The sequence below is a fragment of the Malaclemys terrapin genome, chromosome 5, assembly GCF_027887155.1.
Source record: "Malaclemys terrapin pileata isolate rMalTer1 chromosome 5, rMalTer1.hap1, whole genome shotgun sequence".
Taxonomy (NCBI): Eukaryota; Metazoa; Chordata; order Testudines; family Emydidae; genus Malaclemys; species Malaclemys terrapin.
The window spans coordinates 61,880,495-61,897,710 of NC_071509.1; the positions used below are offsets into that span (position 1 = coordinate 61,880,495).

The 17,216-nt window shown below is 42.5% G+C and overlaps 1 protein-coding gene across 2 annotated transcripts; it reads left to right on the forward strand.

Moving 5' to 3' along the window:
• The first annotated feature begins 1,292 nt into the window (after positions 1–1,292).
• CCDC110 (coiled-coil domain containing 110) lies at positions 1,293–16,641 on the forward strand. 2 transcript variants are annotated; one of them, XM_054028951.1, is made up of 6 exons: positions 1,293–1,359; positions 7,093–7,197; positions 8,837–8,889; positions 9,539–9,604; positions 12,795–12,905; positions 13,945–16,641. In XM_054028951.1, exons 1-6 carry the CDS (start codon positions 1,326–1,328, stop codon positions 16,138–16,140), a joined length of 2,565 nt encoding a protein of 854 aa, XP_053884926.1. In that variant the 5' UTR covers positions 1,293–1,325; the 3' UTR covers positions 16,141–16,641. The 2 variants fall into 2 exon arrangements, with proteins under 2 accessions (XP_053884926.1, XP_053884927.1); XM_054028952.1 differs by lacking the exon at positions 1,293–1,359 and adding an exon at positions 6,657–7,006.
• Positions 16,642–17,216: the final 575 nt, after the last annotated feature.

Genomic DNA, 17,216 nt, shown 5'->3' on the forward strand with positions numbered 1-17,216 from the left:
TCCTTTGAATCCAAGAAGTTCATTCAAAATACTGTACTCCATTGTCCCCCAAAAACAGGACCCTTTCATCCCATACAGATATACTATTTTATACCTCTCTGGGCTGAAAAATATTTACAAAACATAACAGTGCTGGCAAAATTATTGAAAAGAAGTCTGAAAGTAACAATTATTATTATTGCTGCTGGAGAAGTATAAAGGGAACTTTTAACATGGACCAGAATCTATAATTGCACATGGTATGTGTTATTCTCCGCAAAACAAAGTACAGTAGAACCCCGTTTATCTGAGTCTCCATTATCTGGCTCTCCGTATTAACCAAACCACCAGTGCACACACAGGAATATTGGAATTTGACATTTCAGTCCCGCAGCAGCTGGCAGCCTGAGCCCCGCCAGACGGAGCTGACTGCCCAAGCCCCACCGCCCAGGGCTGACAGCCCGAGCCCTGCCACCAGAGCTGAAGCATGTAATTTATCTTTGCAGGACCCACTGTGATGTGGGGCCCCACAAAAGTGCAACAAAAAGGTTGAAAAATACTGTTATAAATGGTCCCTATAATATTCAGGGTTAAAGAGTAAAGAATGTAAAAAAATATCAATACCTGTACAACTTGTTAAAAACTCACATTAATTTTCTTGTTAATAAATGAAAAAAACATTGTTTGCAAGAAGTAGGGGTTTGTATATTCTGTTAAGTAGATACCCAAATAAGAAGGGGAGTATGTTTTAATGCTTTTCCAGCAGGGGTCAGATAGTTTAAAAGCAACTCTGCATCTTAAAATAATGGATAGAAAGCTCTTAGCATTCTCCTGATTATCCGAATTTCTGATTATCCAATCTGGCCCCGGTTCCAATTAGATTGGATAAACGGGGTTCCACTGTATTGGCTTTATTTTAGCTTACATACACATCAGGAGAGGACACTATCTCTGCCAGGATGTTCATGTTTTCTCCTTTCAGGTTAACTTTGGGATTAACTTGTACTATATCATTAAGAAGCTGTTGTATTTCTCAATCTTATATTTTGTATTACAAGGCTGACCTTGTTAGAGCTTTGAAAGTTTATTTTATCAGGACACATGGGTTTAGAATATCTAACAGGCCTTTTTGTCTTTCCAGGAATCCAATAAGATGCTACTATTTATGTTCATATCTAAGCTGATGGATTTGGAACCTCATAAAATACTCTAGGCCAGACCATTTGCTGTTGTAAACAGGCAATGGAACTACATAAATTCACATCAACTAAGAATCTGGTCCTCTTCCCTTTTCAGATCGTTCTACCAGACGCATCATAACCTCTTGGATGGACTAGATTGGAGAGATGTTTCTTAAATTTATGAAGAGGCTTCTTCCAGGTAACTGCTCTACTTCACAATGGGTCCTTAATATTCTTATTTGTAACGTCTGTCTTGGATGATCTAAAACTGGCAGTATATTAAGGGATTTATTCTCCTATTGACTGATATACTTGTGATTTAGATGCAGACTCCCACTAATATTAGGGAGCGTATATGTGTAAACCTCTACTTATATCAGCGGGAGAACTTAACAGGTTTGTGTGTCACCATCTTCGCTGATGATGAAACTTAAATGTTCTGGGGAATGTCTATTATTCAAACACATTCATATAAGAACCATGGAGCAACTAAGCCTGCACATTATTCTTTATATTATTAAGATAGTGAATTCCACCACTGTCATGAGCCTAAGCCAGTGGTTCCCAAACTTGTTCCGCCACTTGTGCAGGGAAAGCCCCTGGCGGGCCGGGCTGGTTTGTTTACCTGCCACGTCCGCAGGTTTGGTCGATCGTGGCTCCCAGCAGCCGCGGTTCGCTGCTCCAGGCCAATGGGAGCTTCTGGAAGCGGCGCGGGGTGAGGGACGTACTGGCTGCCGCTTCCAGCAGCTCCCATTGGCCTGGAGCAGTGAACCGCGGCCACTGGGAGCCACGATCGGCCGAACCTGAGGACACGGCAGGTAAACAAATCGGCCCGGCCCGCCAGGGGCTTTCCCTGCACAAGCGGAGAAAGACGCTTGGGAACCACTGGCCTAAGCAATTTGGTTTCTTTCCTGTTATTTCATATTGCTTGACAGCATAGGCTCCTCTCCTTCTCCCCAGATATTTCATATTATAAAATGGTCTTTTAAAAAGGTTTGTAGTCTCCTTGAATTGACAGGAGCGGTGGATATTTTAATTATAATTTGCCCTTGAAATAAGGTCTATCACAAAATTGAAATATTTTATCTACTGCTGCCATTTAAGGGTGAATTAAATGCCTTATTTTAAAAAATCCCTAACACTGTAGTATGATGCAACTGAAATTTTTGAGACAAATTCTTCTTTCAGTTACACCCAGCATAACCCTCACTAAAGTAAAAGGACCTTATTCTGAGCTCCCTTATGCTGGTGTAAATTTCCACTGAAGACAATGGAATGTCATTGGTTTTATTTGGGATGAGGCCCGAAGTGGAGAACATGACTCTAAATATAAAATAAATATACACCTCTACCCCAATATAATGCGACCCAATATAACACGAATTTGGATATAATGCAGTAAAGCAGCGCTCCGGGGGGGGCTGCACGCTCCGGCGGATCAAAGCAAGTTCAATATAACGTGGTTTTGCCTATAACACGGTAAGATTTTTTGGCTCCTGAGGACAGCATTATATCGGGGTACAGGTGTATTTTTAAAAAGATTGAAAAATCAATTCTCTCTCTACTTAGTTGCCAAAATCTGATTTAAGGATTCTGTTTCCTCTGCATTAATGTTAAAGACGTCCTCAGCAGCTGAAGGGAAACACTGAATGCTGAAATCTGGTCTTGGTAGGTGAAAAGCTTTTCTGTTCTCCTATAAGAATTATACAGGAAGCTACTGTGATATATTTAGTGCTCCGTTATACCCTGGATTTCAATCATAGGGCAAAGCTTTAGAAAAAATTATGAGGCCAAGAAAATGACATTTATTTCTGGCTTCATAGTGGGTATCTAAGTATAGGATTTACATTTTATTGTTGTTGTGTAATACTGCTGGACTACCTCCAGCCATTAGACTCTTCAGCTGTCGATCGACAGGTGTATGAAAGGCTCACTAACTGTGTACTTCTGCATAAACACTAGAACTATTTGGAGAGTCTGAGAAACTCAAATATTATGGCTATTCAGTTCTTGTATATTGAGAGTCATGATCCAAATGTTATCTGGAGATAGTGTCCCTGTAGAGCAGAGAGCTCTTTTTGTCTTTGTGACAGCATAGTTGCAGACCCTCCCTCAGTAATCATCTCCAACTTTCCCAGATTTTTTTGTATTTATTTAATTTTGTTCAAATATAATCATCCGATGTGCAAACTTTGTAAATGAAAATTATATAACAAAAAATTGGGCCACAGTATAAAGACTGAAAACCTCGCTAATATCTCCAAAAATGAAAACCTTATGCATTAAGACCATTTTCCTTCCCCCAAGGAAATGACTTTATGCAATTTGAAATCAGGACCCTCAAGATGAATTTTATTTATAGATAACAGACTCTACCACACACACTTCTGGTTTACATATAGTACTGGGCATAAAAAACTTTAGTATCTCAGGTAAACTGTGAGATATTAAATATCTGTGTAATGTAAACTGTGATGTTAAATATAGACATTTAAAATTTGATGTATGGGCGAAAGTGTAAGATTTAGAATACATCCACTATGGTAGAATTGCCTCATAGTAGAACATTGATTGACTTGATCAACCATTTTCTGTTGTTTTTTCAACAAAAGTGTCCTATCTATATAATATCAAAAGTGTGATAGATGTCTTATAAACAAGTAAAAAGAATATCTCTGCTCCAAAGAATTTACAGTCTAAGAGCCTAATCCTGACATCTTTATTCACATGGGTAATTTAATCAGGAGTAGTCTCTTAGTTCAATAGGACTACTACTTACATGAATAAAGGTTATTCGTGTGAATAAGGGTTATTGATCAGACTTTAAGTAGAAAACATGTAAATAAAGGTTAGTGACTAGGAAACAACAAAAGCAATTGAATGAACAGTGTTTGGTATATATGTTGTCAGTTCTATTGATTTTTTTAGTTTGGGGGTATTTTTTGTGAGGAGAGAGGAAGGATGGTCCAGTGTTTATGGTGATAAACCCAGGTCTCCCAAGTCGTAGGCTAAGTCCCTGCTCCACCATATATTTCCCAAGTGACATTTGGGAAAGTCACTTAGGGTACGTCTACTACACTGCAGCAGGGAGCTAGCCTTCCAACCCAAGCAGACAGACTCATGCTATTGGGGTTAAAACAGCATTGTGCCTCTGGCAGAGCCTCAGACTAGTAACCTGAACTTAGACCTATGGTAGGCTTGACAGCCCCATCCACACTGCTATTTTTAATGCATGAGTTCAAGCCCAGCTAGCGTGACTCTGTCTACCTGTACTGAAAAACTCACTCCCAGCTGCAATATAGACATACCGTTAGGCTAGGGTGACCAGATTACCAGTATAAAATATCGGGACGGGGATGGAGCCAAAAAAAGGGGGGGCGGAGCAAAAAAAGGGGGGGGACGGAGCAAAAAAAAAAGTTTTAAGGGGCCTGGGGCATTAGCAGGCCCCGCGCGCTGCCCTCCCCGAGTCCCCGCGGAGCCTCCCGCCCCCTGGCCCGCCATGGGCATATGCGGGGCGCAGTGGGTCTGGGCGGGGGCAGCGCGGAGCGGGCAGGAGCCGGGGGGGGCGGCAGGGGCCGAATCCCTGCTGCTGCCGGGGAGCCCCGCGCCTCTCCCTCCCGCTCGCAGCTGTGGCTCCTTCCCGGCGGGACGCGCCTCCCGCTGCCCCGGGCACATGCGGCGCGCGTCCCCCGCGCCTAGTCTCCCTCCCGCCGGGAAGGAGCAGCTGGACGCGCGCCTCATGTGCGCGGGGGAGGCCGGGGGGCACGTCCCGCCGGGAAGGAGCCGCAGCCGCGAGCAGGAGGGAGAGGCACGGGGCTCCCCGGCAGCAGCAGGGATTCGGCCCAGGCCCCTGCGCCGCCCACCCAGCCCCTGCCCCCGACCGGACCCACCGCACTGCCCCGCGGGCTGCAGGGCTGGAGCAGCCTTCAGGCTGCGCTCCCGGCCCTGGGTGCAGCAGCCCAGGCAGAAGCCCTCTGGCGCGGCGGGGGGGTTCACAGCTGAGTGCCCTGTCTCCCTCCCTTGTCAGCCCCCCTTTGCCCGCCCAGTGCCCGGGTGCTGGAGCTGACTCACCAGCTCCAGGCACCGCCACACCCTCCCTCCAGGCTTGCGCCGCCATACTGCAAGCCTGGGAGGGAGGAGGAATGCTGGGGAAGAGGCGGGGCCAGGGCGGGGATTTGGGGAGGGAGCCAATGGGGGAAGGAGAGGGCAGAGCCGGGGTGGGGGGGCGCGAGCGCCGGAGCGGAAGGGAAAATTTCTTCTTTGTCCAGTGTCCCGACCAAACATTGGTCGGGACGCGGGACAAAGCAGCAAATATCGGGACAGTCCCGATAAAATCGGGACGTCTGGTCACCCTACGTTAGGCCCTGATCCTCAGTGGGAGTTGGGCACCTGAATGCCATTGAGTATCCAGGACTTAGCCGGTATGTGCCTCAGCTCCCATTTGTAAGATGGGGACAATAACACTTCCCTACCTCACAAGGGTGTTGTAAGGATAAATACATTAAAGACTGGGAGGCACATAGATATTACAGTAATTGGAGCCATATAATATCCTTAAATAGGCAGAGTGATAGCAAAGTGAATCAGAGTTCAGATTAATTTCTTAAATTATTTCTTTAAATAAAATATGATTAAGTTCTTTTAAAAAAAACCAACAACAATAACATGCATTACTAAGTCAGTCTCAGTACTGACCACTGCTAAAGCAAGCCTGCCTGCCTGTGGTAACAGTTCAGTGAGGAAGGAGCAGTCCAGATAAAGAAACTGACAAGGAATTACATTTGTTTTAAATTTCCCAGGGCTTATTATCAACAACAGGATGTGAAAAATTATGTATGAAAAGTACAAGGACAGCATGCTTTCCAATGCTTGGCATGGGCAGAGGAAGGGAAGAGACTTACCAGGGGCAATGGGGCAAAAGAAAATCCCCATGTGTGTGTCGAGAAAGAAACATCTTCACTTGCCCCATTGTGTTGCAGTATTGCCAACTCCAATTGTTTGCAAGTCAAGTCCCAGCAAATCATGAAACTATCGACAAAAATAATGAGATTTACAAAATAATAGCTCTTGGGTTCTTTTCACTTTGCCTCTTGGCTGGGGCTGGAGCCTTTTGGGTTCCCAGTCAAGCTTTTCTCTGCACCATGAGAGCTAGCAGCTTGCTGGCTTTTAAAGAAAGCTGTGACCTGATTGCAGCAGCTGGGGCTCTCAGGAAAACACCCGCTGTGGGGTGAGCTGGCAGTACTGGGGTCGTGCTAAGGGGTGAGGTTTGGGTACAGGGGCAATTGCCAGCGACTGGAGAGGGGGCACGGTTTGCAGGGCAGGGGATGTACTTTGCACCAAAGGGGCTCAGTGCAATACAGTTGGATTGTTCTCTGTGCATTCCCAGACTGCCCATCCCCACAGCACCCCCACACCCTGTATCCTGCACCAGCCCCCACTGTGCAGGGCGCCATACACAGTTACCTGCCTCCGCTCCACAAACGGGCGTTAACAGAGCACAGACCCGGCTCCTCCCTTGCCCCCCACGCGCCGGACGCCGCCAGCGAGCTCCCTCCCTTCGGCCTGCGGCTAACCGAAAGCTCCAGCGGAGTTCGCGCCACCAGGCGGCGCGAGGCTTCTAGCAGCTGGAGGGGCGCGTGGTGGGGGGTCTCATGGCCTCCAGGGGGCGCGCGTGAGTCGGGAGCAGGGAGCAACGGCTGCCTGCCTTGCACCGCCTCTGCTTCCGGGAGAACCGTTACCTGGCAACGCGAACGGAGGCAGAACAGGTTGGGCAGTTCGGGTCAGTGAGAAGGGAAGAGGCGACTGCGGGCGGGCGCAGAACAAGATGAGACAAGGCGGTGGACACAGTGAGTCACACGCGCAGGCCGGGTCGGGGGACTGCTCGGGCGGGCGCAAACAGTTACAGAGGATGATGATTCTGTTTGCGTTGCAGGGAAGGACTGCGGGGACAGCAGTGGCGGGAGCAGGGGGCAGGAGACGGACCCCCTGCCGATCTCCGTCTCCGGGGCCCTGGCCAGCTGCGAGGAGGCAGGACCGGGTAAGATTCCCCCTCTGCCCAAAATGCATGGTCCCCATTGGCATCTGCCTCTGGGGGGGCACCATGATGTGGTGTGATGTCATTGCATCCTCGCAATGTGATGTGGTGTGATGTCATTGCATCCTCGCAGAGTGATGACATCTCAGCACCCTGCTGTAACACCACAAATATATTCATGGCTCCTTGAATGCCCACAGCCAGCTTGAGGCAAATGGGGATCAACCCCTGAACCTGGGGACATGTGGCAGCCTCACCCCAGATACTAAGGCAGAGGATGCTGTGTAATGAACAACCCCAGGTGCCAGCAAAGCCAGGCCAGTGGAGAGAGACCAGGAGCAGCTCCTGCATCAGAGGATGTGCAGAGGAGTCACGTTATGGGGATGAGTGATGGAGCACTGGGTCTTTCTGCCAAAATGGGCAGTAGTGAAACACTTAACAGTGTTGCCATTTAAATTGTCATCACTGGTCTTCAGAGTTAACACACCAGTGAGATGAATAGGAGCAGTTCACACCTTTCCCTGCTAGCCTCCCAAGCTGCCTGCATACCCAGGAAGGCATTGCTACATGTGGGGCAGTCATAAAGTGTTCTTCACAACCTAGAATTATTTTTTGTAACAAAAGCTTAAATTCCTCACAAATTGATGGGGGCCCTGTGCTGAAAGACTGGAGGAACTCATGGTGTTTAGGTGCAAATGAAAAGCAAGTCATAAGTTAGCAGCCAAGTTCTCAGCAGCATGTTTTTAAGTGACATTCCTCATGAACTAGAGCAGTGATTTTCAACCTTTTTTCATTTGCTTACCCCTAAGAAATTTTGAATGGAGGTAGGGACGTCTGTGGACCCCCACGGGCTCCATAGTACTAGAGGTTGAAAACCACTGGACTAGACTGAAACAGGCAAGGGCCTAAAGGCACACTCTCCTGATTAAAACAATGGTTTTGGCCCCACTTCATTCTTCTGCTGCCTAGTGCTCTCACTTGGCCACATGCAATAGGATGAAGGGTCCCCCAAGAGTAAGCTAACACCAATACTGCAACCCCAAACGTTAAAAAATCATGAGTCAGGCTCACCAAAAATCATGAGCTTATGTAAAAATAATAGATTTGGTGTTCTTTTTATTTGCCTTCTGCTTTTTGAGCCTTTAGAGTACACTTGGGTCATATTTTGAAGCTTTCTCCACAGCCACAAAGGCTAGAAACTTACTTTTTCTTTAGGAATAAAGGCTGAAATCATCACATATCCACTTGACTCCAGGAGCCAAAGCTTTAAGGAAAATAATAATTATCATGAGACTCAAAACAAAATCATGAGAGTTGGCAACACTAACAAACACACTTGTTAGATTTTTCAAGAGAAAGTTAAGTTAGCATGGTGTGCTCTGGGGAGGGTGTCTCACTATTTGAATGGGGTGGGCTTGGAAGGGAGAATCATCCTCTGCCCATCCAAAGGCTGAGAATCATTAAATCATCAGCAGGTGCCAGGATAGGGAAGGAACAAGCTTTTCCCCCTCCTCCCCAGTTTGAGCACCAGTGCAGAGCTGATTTCTCTCTCTCTCTCATTGTTCTCTCACTAGACATTTAAGGTTTCTGCCTGTGAATTATAGATACTATAACTGTAGGGTTTGATGCTTTTATTTTTCAGATAATTATACATCAGGAACAGAAAGTCAAATCCAACCGCAATCAGCACTAAAAGTATGCTAATTTGATCCAAATTATTAGCACAAAACATTTTTGAAGCTTAATAACTAAACTGATTGTTTCAGTACATCCATAACTGTATATAGTGCTAAAGTTTCCAGCAGGAAGACCAATTTGCAGATGTAGTCTGAGGCCATGTAGTTTGCCACTAAATATCTTTTCAACTGCAGTTTTCTTTTAATTATAAACAAGTTTTGTACCTTTTTTAACCTGATTTATTTGACTATGTCCATAAAATGACTCTTACCTCCTTTTCCCCCCTCTTCCACTAGTTGGGAACATGCTTCCTAAGCAAAATGTGTGCAAATTAGGAACGTTTTTGCCCAATTTATACTCATTCCTCTAGCTCATGCATTCATTGTGTTTGTGAGTGCTTGTGATCCAATTCAGATTCATTCACACAGCAATTCTTTTTCCAAATGAATCTGAATAGGAAAGGTGTTGGAAACTCCCAATTCATTTCAGATAAACCACTAAGTAGCCATTGGACAGTAAAAACTTTCTCTCGCTAGTCCGTGAGGCTGGGTCCAAACTGGCAATCTAGAACTGAAAGGGAAAATGAAGTATAGTAAAGAGAATTGTTCTAACTCATCTCAATCTGTACAAACCTCACAGCTTTCTATTATTCATTTTACAAATTTAGATCCTTCAACAACAGCTGAAATCATTTCAGGCACTTCGGCAACAGACTCTGCTGAATGTTAATATGGTAAGAGCAGAAGTTAAGTATTCCTAAAATAAAAGGAAAAACCCAACAATCTCCTACACCAACTTTTTAGGTACTGACCTGGGTATCTTAACAGAAGTCTCAAACCAAACAACTTTATTTTGCAAAAAACTTGATTAAACAAACCAATAGCTCTGTTAATACTGTAGTCTGTGTTAAAAATCAAATTGCTGATTCTCTGAAAATGAATTTCCTAATTCTTATAAAATTAATAGACATGACCATTTAAGCTGTTGGTATTACCAATAGCTGAAATATATTTTATCCTAAGAATCAGGATCCTGTTTTTATTATACACAATTTAAAAGAACATTACAGTTACTTAGCTTATTAAAGCTATATTTAGCTTACCATGCATGTTAAATATGTGTTTGATCTGCTACTCAACATACAATAAAATAATTCATAAGGTAGTTTATTCTATACATTCTATCTAGATTCTTGCACTGCACCAATCACAGTGCCAAGGAGGACCTCAAAACAGGCAGTGTTGCAAGGGAAAAGGAGCTGAATTAGAAAAAGAGAGGGGGCCAAAGTCTTCTCTCACAGTGGTTTAAATCTGAAGTAACTCCACTGACTTCAAAGGAGTTATTCCTGATCAGTCTAAGAGAGAGCAGAATTTGGCCCATACTTTTAAAACACCACTTCCCCAAAAATGCTAGGCTACCATTTCAGGAACATTGTTCTGCCCTTTTTCAACTCACTTTCTAGTGTAAAAAAATAAGGTCATGGTGCTGCAAAGAACTGATAATATACTTAACTTTATACACTGTCGTTGATAGTGGAACTACTAATCCCTGTCCCTGCCATCCATTTGCATATGCCTGGGGAAAAGATGAGCTTAGCCATCTAGTCTTGTTTTCATGTGAAGAGAGTAATCCTTTATCAACTGTGTCTCTTCCAAAAATGAAATATTTCTGCGTATACAGAAAGGTGATAAGTAACAGTCAACATGGATTGTCAAGAACAAATCATGTCAGACCAAGCTACTATCTTCTTTCACAGGGAAACAAGCCTTGTAGATAAGGGGAAGCAGTAGATGTGATAGATCTTGCCTTTAGTAAGGCTTTTGACAATGTCTCACATGACATTCTCATAAACAAACTAGAGAAATATTGCCCAGATGAACCTATTATAAGGTGGGTGCACTGTGCACAACTGTTTGAAAAAGCATACTCAGAGAGTAGTTATCAATGTTTTGCAATCAAATTGGAAGGGCATATCGAGTGGGCTCTCGCAGGGATCTGTCCTGGGTCTAGTTCTGTTCAATATCTTCATAAATCATTTGGATAATGGCATAGAGAATACATTTATAAAGTTTGTGGATGATACAAAGCTGGGAGGAGTTGCAAGGACCTCAGAGGACAGGATTAAACTTCAAAATGATCTTGACACACTGGAGAAATGGTCTGAAATAAATAGGATGAAATTCAAGACAAATGCGAAGTACTACACTTAGGAAGGACTAATCAGTTTACAAATACAAAAAGGAGAAATGACTGCCTAGGAAGGAATGCTGCAGAAAAGGATTTGGGGGTTTTAGTGGATCATAAACTAAATATGAGTCAACAATATAATACTGTTGTCAGGGGCGGCTCTATGTTTTTTGCCGCCCCAAGCACGGCAGTCAGGCAGCCTTCGGCGGCATGCCTGCGAGCGGTCCGCAGTCACGTGGATTCAGCAGCATTTCTGCGGGTGATCTGCTGGTCCTGCGGCTTCGGTGTAACCGCTGCCGAATTGCCGCCGAAACTGCAGGACCAGCAGACCTTTCGCAGGCACGCCACCAACAGGCCGCCCCCCGCGATTTGCCGCCCCAGGCATGCGCTTGCTGCGCTGGTGCCTGGAGCCGCCCCTGACTGTTGTTCACTTTTTTTGCATCATTCTGGGATGTATTAGCAGGAATTAGCAGGCTTTGTAAGTAAGACACAAGAAGTAATTCTTCCATTCTACTAAGCACTAATAAGGCCTCAACTGGAGTGTTGGTTACCTAAGAAATTAAATTAAATTTGCAGTCTGAATTCTATAAACTAAACAGTATTTGAATCAAGCAGTGTCTCACCCTTACAGATGTTATCGTTCCTTAATACACAGCCTGGGACGACCCTCCCTAGTTCAAAGTCTTTGTCCTTCAGATGTGTTTCCAGTGTTGAGTTGTAGTGGGAGTGGGGCCAAGTCATGATGTTACATCCCCTCCTTTATAGTTTCTTCCAGCTTGCTGGAAAGATCTTTTGCTATGACATGGGTTAAGCGATTTCCATTATATACATGCTCTCTCTGAGAAGTCTTCTGGGATGGTTGTTGGGAGTGTGGATTCCCTTTAATCGGACATCAGCGTAACTGGCTACTCCTTTGTTGTACCTGAAAGGCTGGTTGTGGGTGTTCACAACCTCACAACGTATTTCAGTAACACACATATAGCAAAACTTAATAACTTCACATACAGTGATAGCACATACAATCCAACAGGCTATTAATATTCAACAGATCAAGACTTTTAAAATGATACTTCACAAGGCATACTTTATATAAAACATATCATAATTATATGACAGTGGTGAATATGGGGGTTCCAGTGCTGCTTTGAAGTACAGAGTGTCACCACCAGTAAATAGACTGGGGGTGGAGGCCCTGGGGTGATTTTGGTCAGATCCTGGTGGATTTTGGTCAGATCCTGGCAGGCACTTACCCCACAGTGGCGGCTCCTGCAGCTCTTGTGCTGTGGGGCTGGTTGGGCTTGGCTCTCCGCCCCAGGGTTGCAGTGCCGCTCTGGTTTGGCCCCCGCCCCTCTGACTGGACCAAATTTGTGTGAGTGGAACTGTGACATGGCTCATGGGGTTGCAGTGCGACTCATTCAAATTTGGCCTACCTGGATTCCCATCGTCATGACGGCTGGGCACTGGGTCCCCAAAGGCTGCAGTGCCTGGACCAGGGAGGTGAGCCCACCCAGCACAGGAGCTGCCACGCAACCCTTTGAAACATTCTGGTGACCCTGTCCTGACCCCCAGGTTGAGAAACCCTGGGTTAGATAATATTTAGTCCTGCCTCCAGGTAGGGCATTGGGCAAGATGACCTGTCAATATCCCTTCCAGTACTACATTTCTATGATTATATGATTCTATGCTTTTCTGTAGATGCCTTTGAAAGATTAACAGTCTCCATATATCTTTTTCAGGTACAATCTGAAATCAGTGAGATACTGAATAAAAATATAATTGACATCAAAACTCCACAGTGTAGCCCAGACAAACTTCTGATGACCAGCACACCTCCTGAGATGGCTGTGGTATGTTACTTAATCCTTACCTGCAGCTGAGTTGTACATTAAAATACTTTGTTGCATTGCTGTTCCTGAGAACTGTATGTTTTCTGTAAAACATAATCAAAGCAAAGGGAAATTCTGGGCACAAAACATGCCCATGGTAATTTCCTTCCTAACATAAGTAATGGTCTTATTTATAGTACAAGTTCACCATAATTCTATCTTAAGAGAACACTAATTGAAGTCTACAAAAACAGTCATGTTGGGGGACCTAATAACAAGAAGATTGTCCCCCCAACATGGTTAAAGCACTGTTCCTTTTCTACTGTAAATAAGATTTCAACCAGGGCCTCCAAACTATGCTAAAGCTTTGGATTGTATTAAGGGAACAGCTCCTATTGAATGCAATGGGGGTTTTGTATGTGTGTCTGAGGGCAGAGTTTGTCTCACTCCTGTGAAGTGCTGAGTAAACAACATATTTTTTAACACAGATATAGCACCAAGTCCTGTTTGCCTTACTTGAGTAGTCCCATTGAATTCGGTGTGACTAGTTGTGTAAGATTTGGCCATTAGCTTGTCTTTCCCCCACTGCAAATGTTCATAGAAGACTCAACATGCTGAGTCAGCACTTTGGGCCTGATCCAGAGTGCAGTGAAGTCAGTAAAAAGACGAATTGACTCCCTGTGCTGTGGAACAGGCCTTTTCTAAAATAGTGTTCCTCTCCATAGCTAATAGGATGCTTTGCTTTCTGGGAAAATGGTTAAGTATTGTATGCAACGTTAGTAGGCTTCAGAGAGAAAAGAGAAGACTCTGACAAATGAAATGGGGCCCATGATACAATTTCTTAAATTTGTTGGAGTATTGTGATCTCCCCTTTCCAATTCTCTTGGAAAGATTAAGTGTCTCAATATGTTTTTCCTTATGTTAGACAGAAAGATTGTGTTGGCAGATAAAAAATCTTTTTTGCATGATACATAGACTTTACAACAAATTTGTTGTCTTGTGCCTCCAGTATTGTGAAAAACTATAGCCATTATGGCATGATTGTTATTGGTTTTTGTAGCCTACAGGGAGTCCAGAAACACCATTGTCTAAGAAGAAATTTCATCTTGATAAGAAACTCTGTACCACTCAATCTGTGGAAGCAAATTCTAATACTATCTTTGGAAATGTGGTCAGTGATGTAAATATTTCACATCAGATTTCATTAAAAGCTGTAACAACTGGAAAGATTGAAAACTCAGTAGAACCAATTAAAAACAAAACTATGATTGCTCTAAAAAATGATTATAAATTGAAGGATTATGCCAAAAATGAATGTTTTCTACCTTGTACTAATTTGGAGGCTGAAAGTATGGTGCCTCCTAATAAGAAAGTAATTTTGGATGAATCTAAAGCTCTTCTGCCTCTTCTCAAATATAGTGATGGACTTCATTTAATAGACAACTTTAGCTATTCTATCAAGCCATTAAAAGAAGAACGTCAAAAGTCTCATGAACAGGAAGTAGCAAATGCATTTGGACATCAGAATATTTCCTGTAGTCAAAGTAATGTTTTTGATGATATGTCAGAACAAGACCAAGAAAAATCTGCTCTTTTTTTATCTAGAGAGAAATTACATGTGGACTTAAAATCAAGGAAAATTTCAGAATCTGAGGAATCGGTAGACAGTTTGCATGTTGCTCTGGTTTCCCTTAAAGGAAATAATCTGAGTCTTGGCGAAGAATTTAATAAAGACTCTGAATGTGACAGCTCACAGAATTCTTCACATATAACTATATGCAGTACACAAACAGAAAGTGAAACCAAGAATAAAAACAAAGAATTGCATAGCACTGACAGTGGTGTTGGCATGTTCCAGTTAAATGTCATTTCTAAAACAGTAAAAGATAAATTACTAATGTTCGATCACATAGAGAAACCACAGAAAGAAAAAGAAAAGCAGCTGCAAATCATAAATCAAAGGTTACTAAAGCTTGGAAATCAGAACTTCTATGAAATCAGAGCTGATGAGTACACTGCAAAAATGGAAGAGTTACAAAATTCGCTGAAAGATTCTAAACACTTGCAAAAGAAAGTGATGGAACTTGAGAATGAAAATGTAACTCTCAAGTCAAAAATGAAACCTCTTACTGTTATAATAAGGTCTCTAAGAGAGAGAAATTCACAGTATGAGAAGCAAATTAAGGATTTAGTTGAAGAAAAGAAAAGCATGCATGTCAGGTTAGTTAAATCAGAAGGAGACAGCAAAGAATGTATTAAAGAAGTGAAAAAGTTGTTAAAGAAATGCAAAGAACTTCAAGAACAAAAGAAAACTCTTGAGGGAGAGAGGAGTCAACTCTGTACTGAAAACCAATGTATGATGCAAGCATTAGATGACTTCAAAATTAATAACCAGAAAGCACAAGAAAATATGATTGCTGTTATCAGTGAAAAAGATAGGCTTTTTGTGGAACTAGAATCTTTGCAAAAGGAATCATCAGTGTTACAAGAAGCAAATCAGAAACTAGAGATAAAAACATCCCAGCTTGCAAAAGAAAATAACTCACTTGAAAAAGAACTTGAAAAAAATCAGATTGAAATACGACAACTGAAAGAAAAAGAAAATGTAACAAACTCTGAACAGGAGACTCTTCTTCACATAATGCAATCACTTAAAGACAAAAAGCTTGATCTTGAAATGACATTGCAAGAATGTGCTAATGCTAGACAAACAACGCAGAAGGCTCTTGAGAAGGTCCAGTCAGATAAATCTTACACAGAGGAGAAACTCTTGACTGAACTTCAAAATACAAAAGCAGAAAGGGATATTTTGAAGACTAACTTGTTGAATATGAACAGAGAATGGGAGAATTTATCAACAGTGGTGGCAAATATCACAGAGGACAATCGGGTTCTTAAAAAAAACCTGCAGGAATGTAAACAAGATACTTACAAATATGAAAATAACATCAGAACATTGAATGAAGACCATTTACTAATGGAAAACCATCTGCGGACGATAGAAAATGAAAGGGATGTATTGCAGTTTGAATTTCGCCATCTCCATAAGGATTACGTTAATCTAAGGGATCAAATTACTGTTCTGGTTAATGAGCAGCATAAACACAGTTACATTTCAGGCCAGGAAAAATATCACTCCATGTATTCCACTGAAATTTGTGAAGAAATTTCTGATTACAGGTATACAGCTTTAGAATGCAATCCACAAGGTATGTGCTGTACTTCGCAACATCTTACTGCACAAGTGTTGTTTTAATTTTAATTTACCCAGTTTGAGCACCAATTAACTTTTTAGGTAAATTACTTACCAAAACCATTACCACACTATACATTGGTTTGAATTCCCTGCTTAGGAAAACTCTAGGTGTTTTGGGTTTTTTTAAGCCTGAAGCAGTTTAAGTCTTGGTTGCTTAATTTAAGAATTTTTTATTTCCAAAAAAAAAGAGATTCTACATAATACAGACATGATTTTTATTATAATAAAACAACCTCAAGGAGACCCTGATTCAAAGCCTATTGAAGGCATACTTCATTTACTTTAATGAGCTCTGGATTGAACCTTGAGAGTGCTACGTTGTGCTTGGGTTTTTTTAATTGTCCTGAAGTATCTCTTAAAAGGAATTACTCCCACTATTTTTTAAAGAAAACTGTCTTTCTTTTCCAGGCAGTTCCAGTTAAACTGCAACAGTCTTGCTTCAGAGAAATTATAATAAACATTCTTTCTTTTAAACCAATTAAAAATTCTGCTGTTCACTTATTTCAGTTTTCAGTTGTCACTTCAACAAATGCTCCTTTTTGTTTGAAGTTTCACAATATGAAATTTCCCGTATGCTTTTCTGAACACTTGACCCTTGGCTGTATTTTATAGATTCATATGGGCAGATCCTCAGCAGATGTAAATTGTCACAGCTCCACTGAAGTTAATGGAGCTATCAGAAATTGCCCCCCTTGATTTTGTAATCTTTCAGTCAGACAAACTGCCTAACACAGCCCAGAGCATTTCACCCAGTTATTCCTGCATTGAGCCCAAGGATTTGAATTTAAATTATATACCCATCTGAACATATGGTTTAGAAAGCTATCCAGTCTTGCTTTATGGTTAACGATGACCAACTATCATTTTTAAATAGCAATTGCATTGTTTACACCAGATTCTAATGTTTTTTTAAATGTTTTAGTTAAAATAGGTCTTGACACATTTGCTAGCAAATTTAATTTTCCTGCTGCAGATATATGCCAAGAGAGGGCCATAGATAAGTAGGGAGAAGGGAGGGGGCCTGTGGGATTCCATTACTGTATGGATATTCCTGTTACCATAGCCCATGGAGTTGA

Excerpts from the sequence above, each read along its gene's own strand:
- CCDC110 (XM_054028951.1), top strand. The coding sequence starts at position 1,326 with ATGTTTCTTAAATTTATGAAGAGGCTTCTTCCAG. Across the intron at positions 1,360-7,092 it reads TATGAAGAGGCTTCTTCCAG|GGAAGGACTGCGGGGACAGC; the intron begins GTAACTGCTCTA and ends TTTGCGTTGCAG. Across the intron at positions 12,906-13,944 it reads CACCTCCTGAGATGGCTGTG|CCTACAGGGAGTCCAGAAAC; the intron begins GTATGTTACTTA and ends TGGTTTTTGTAG.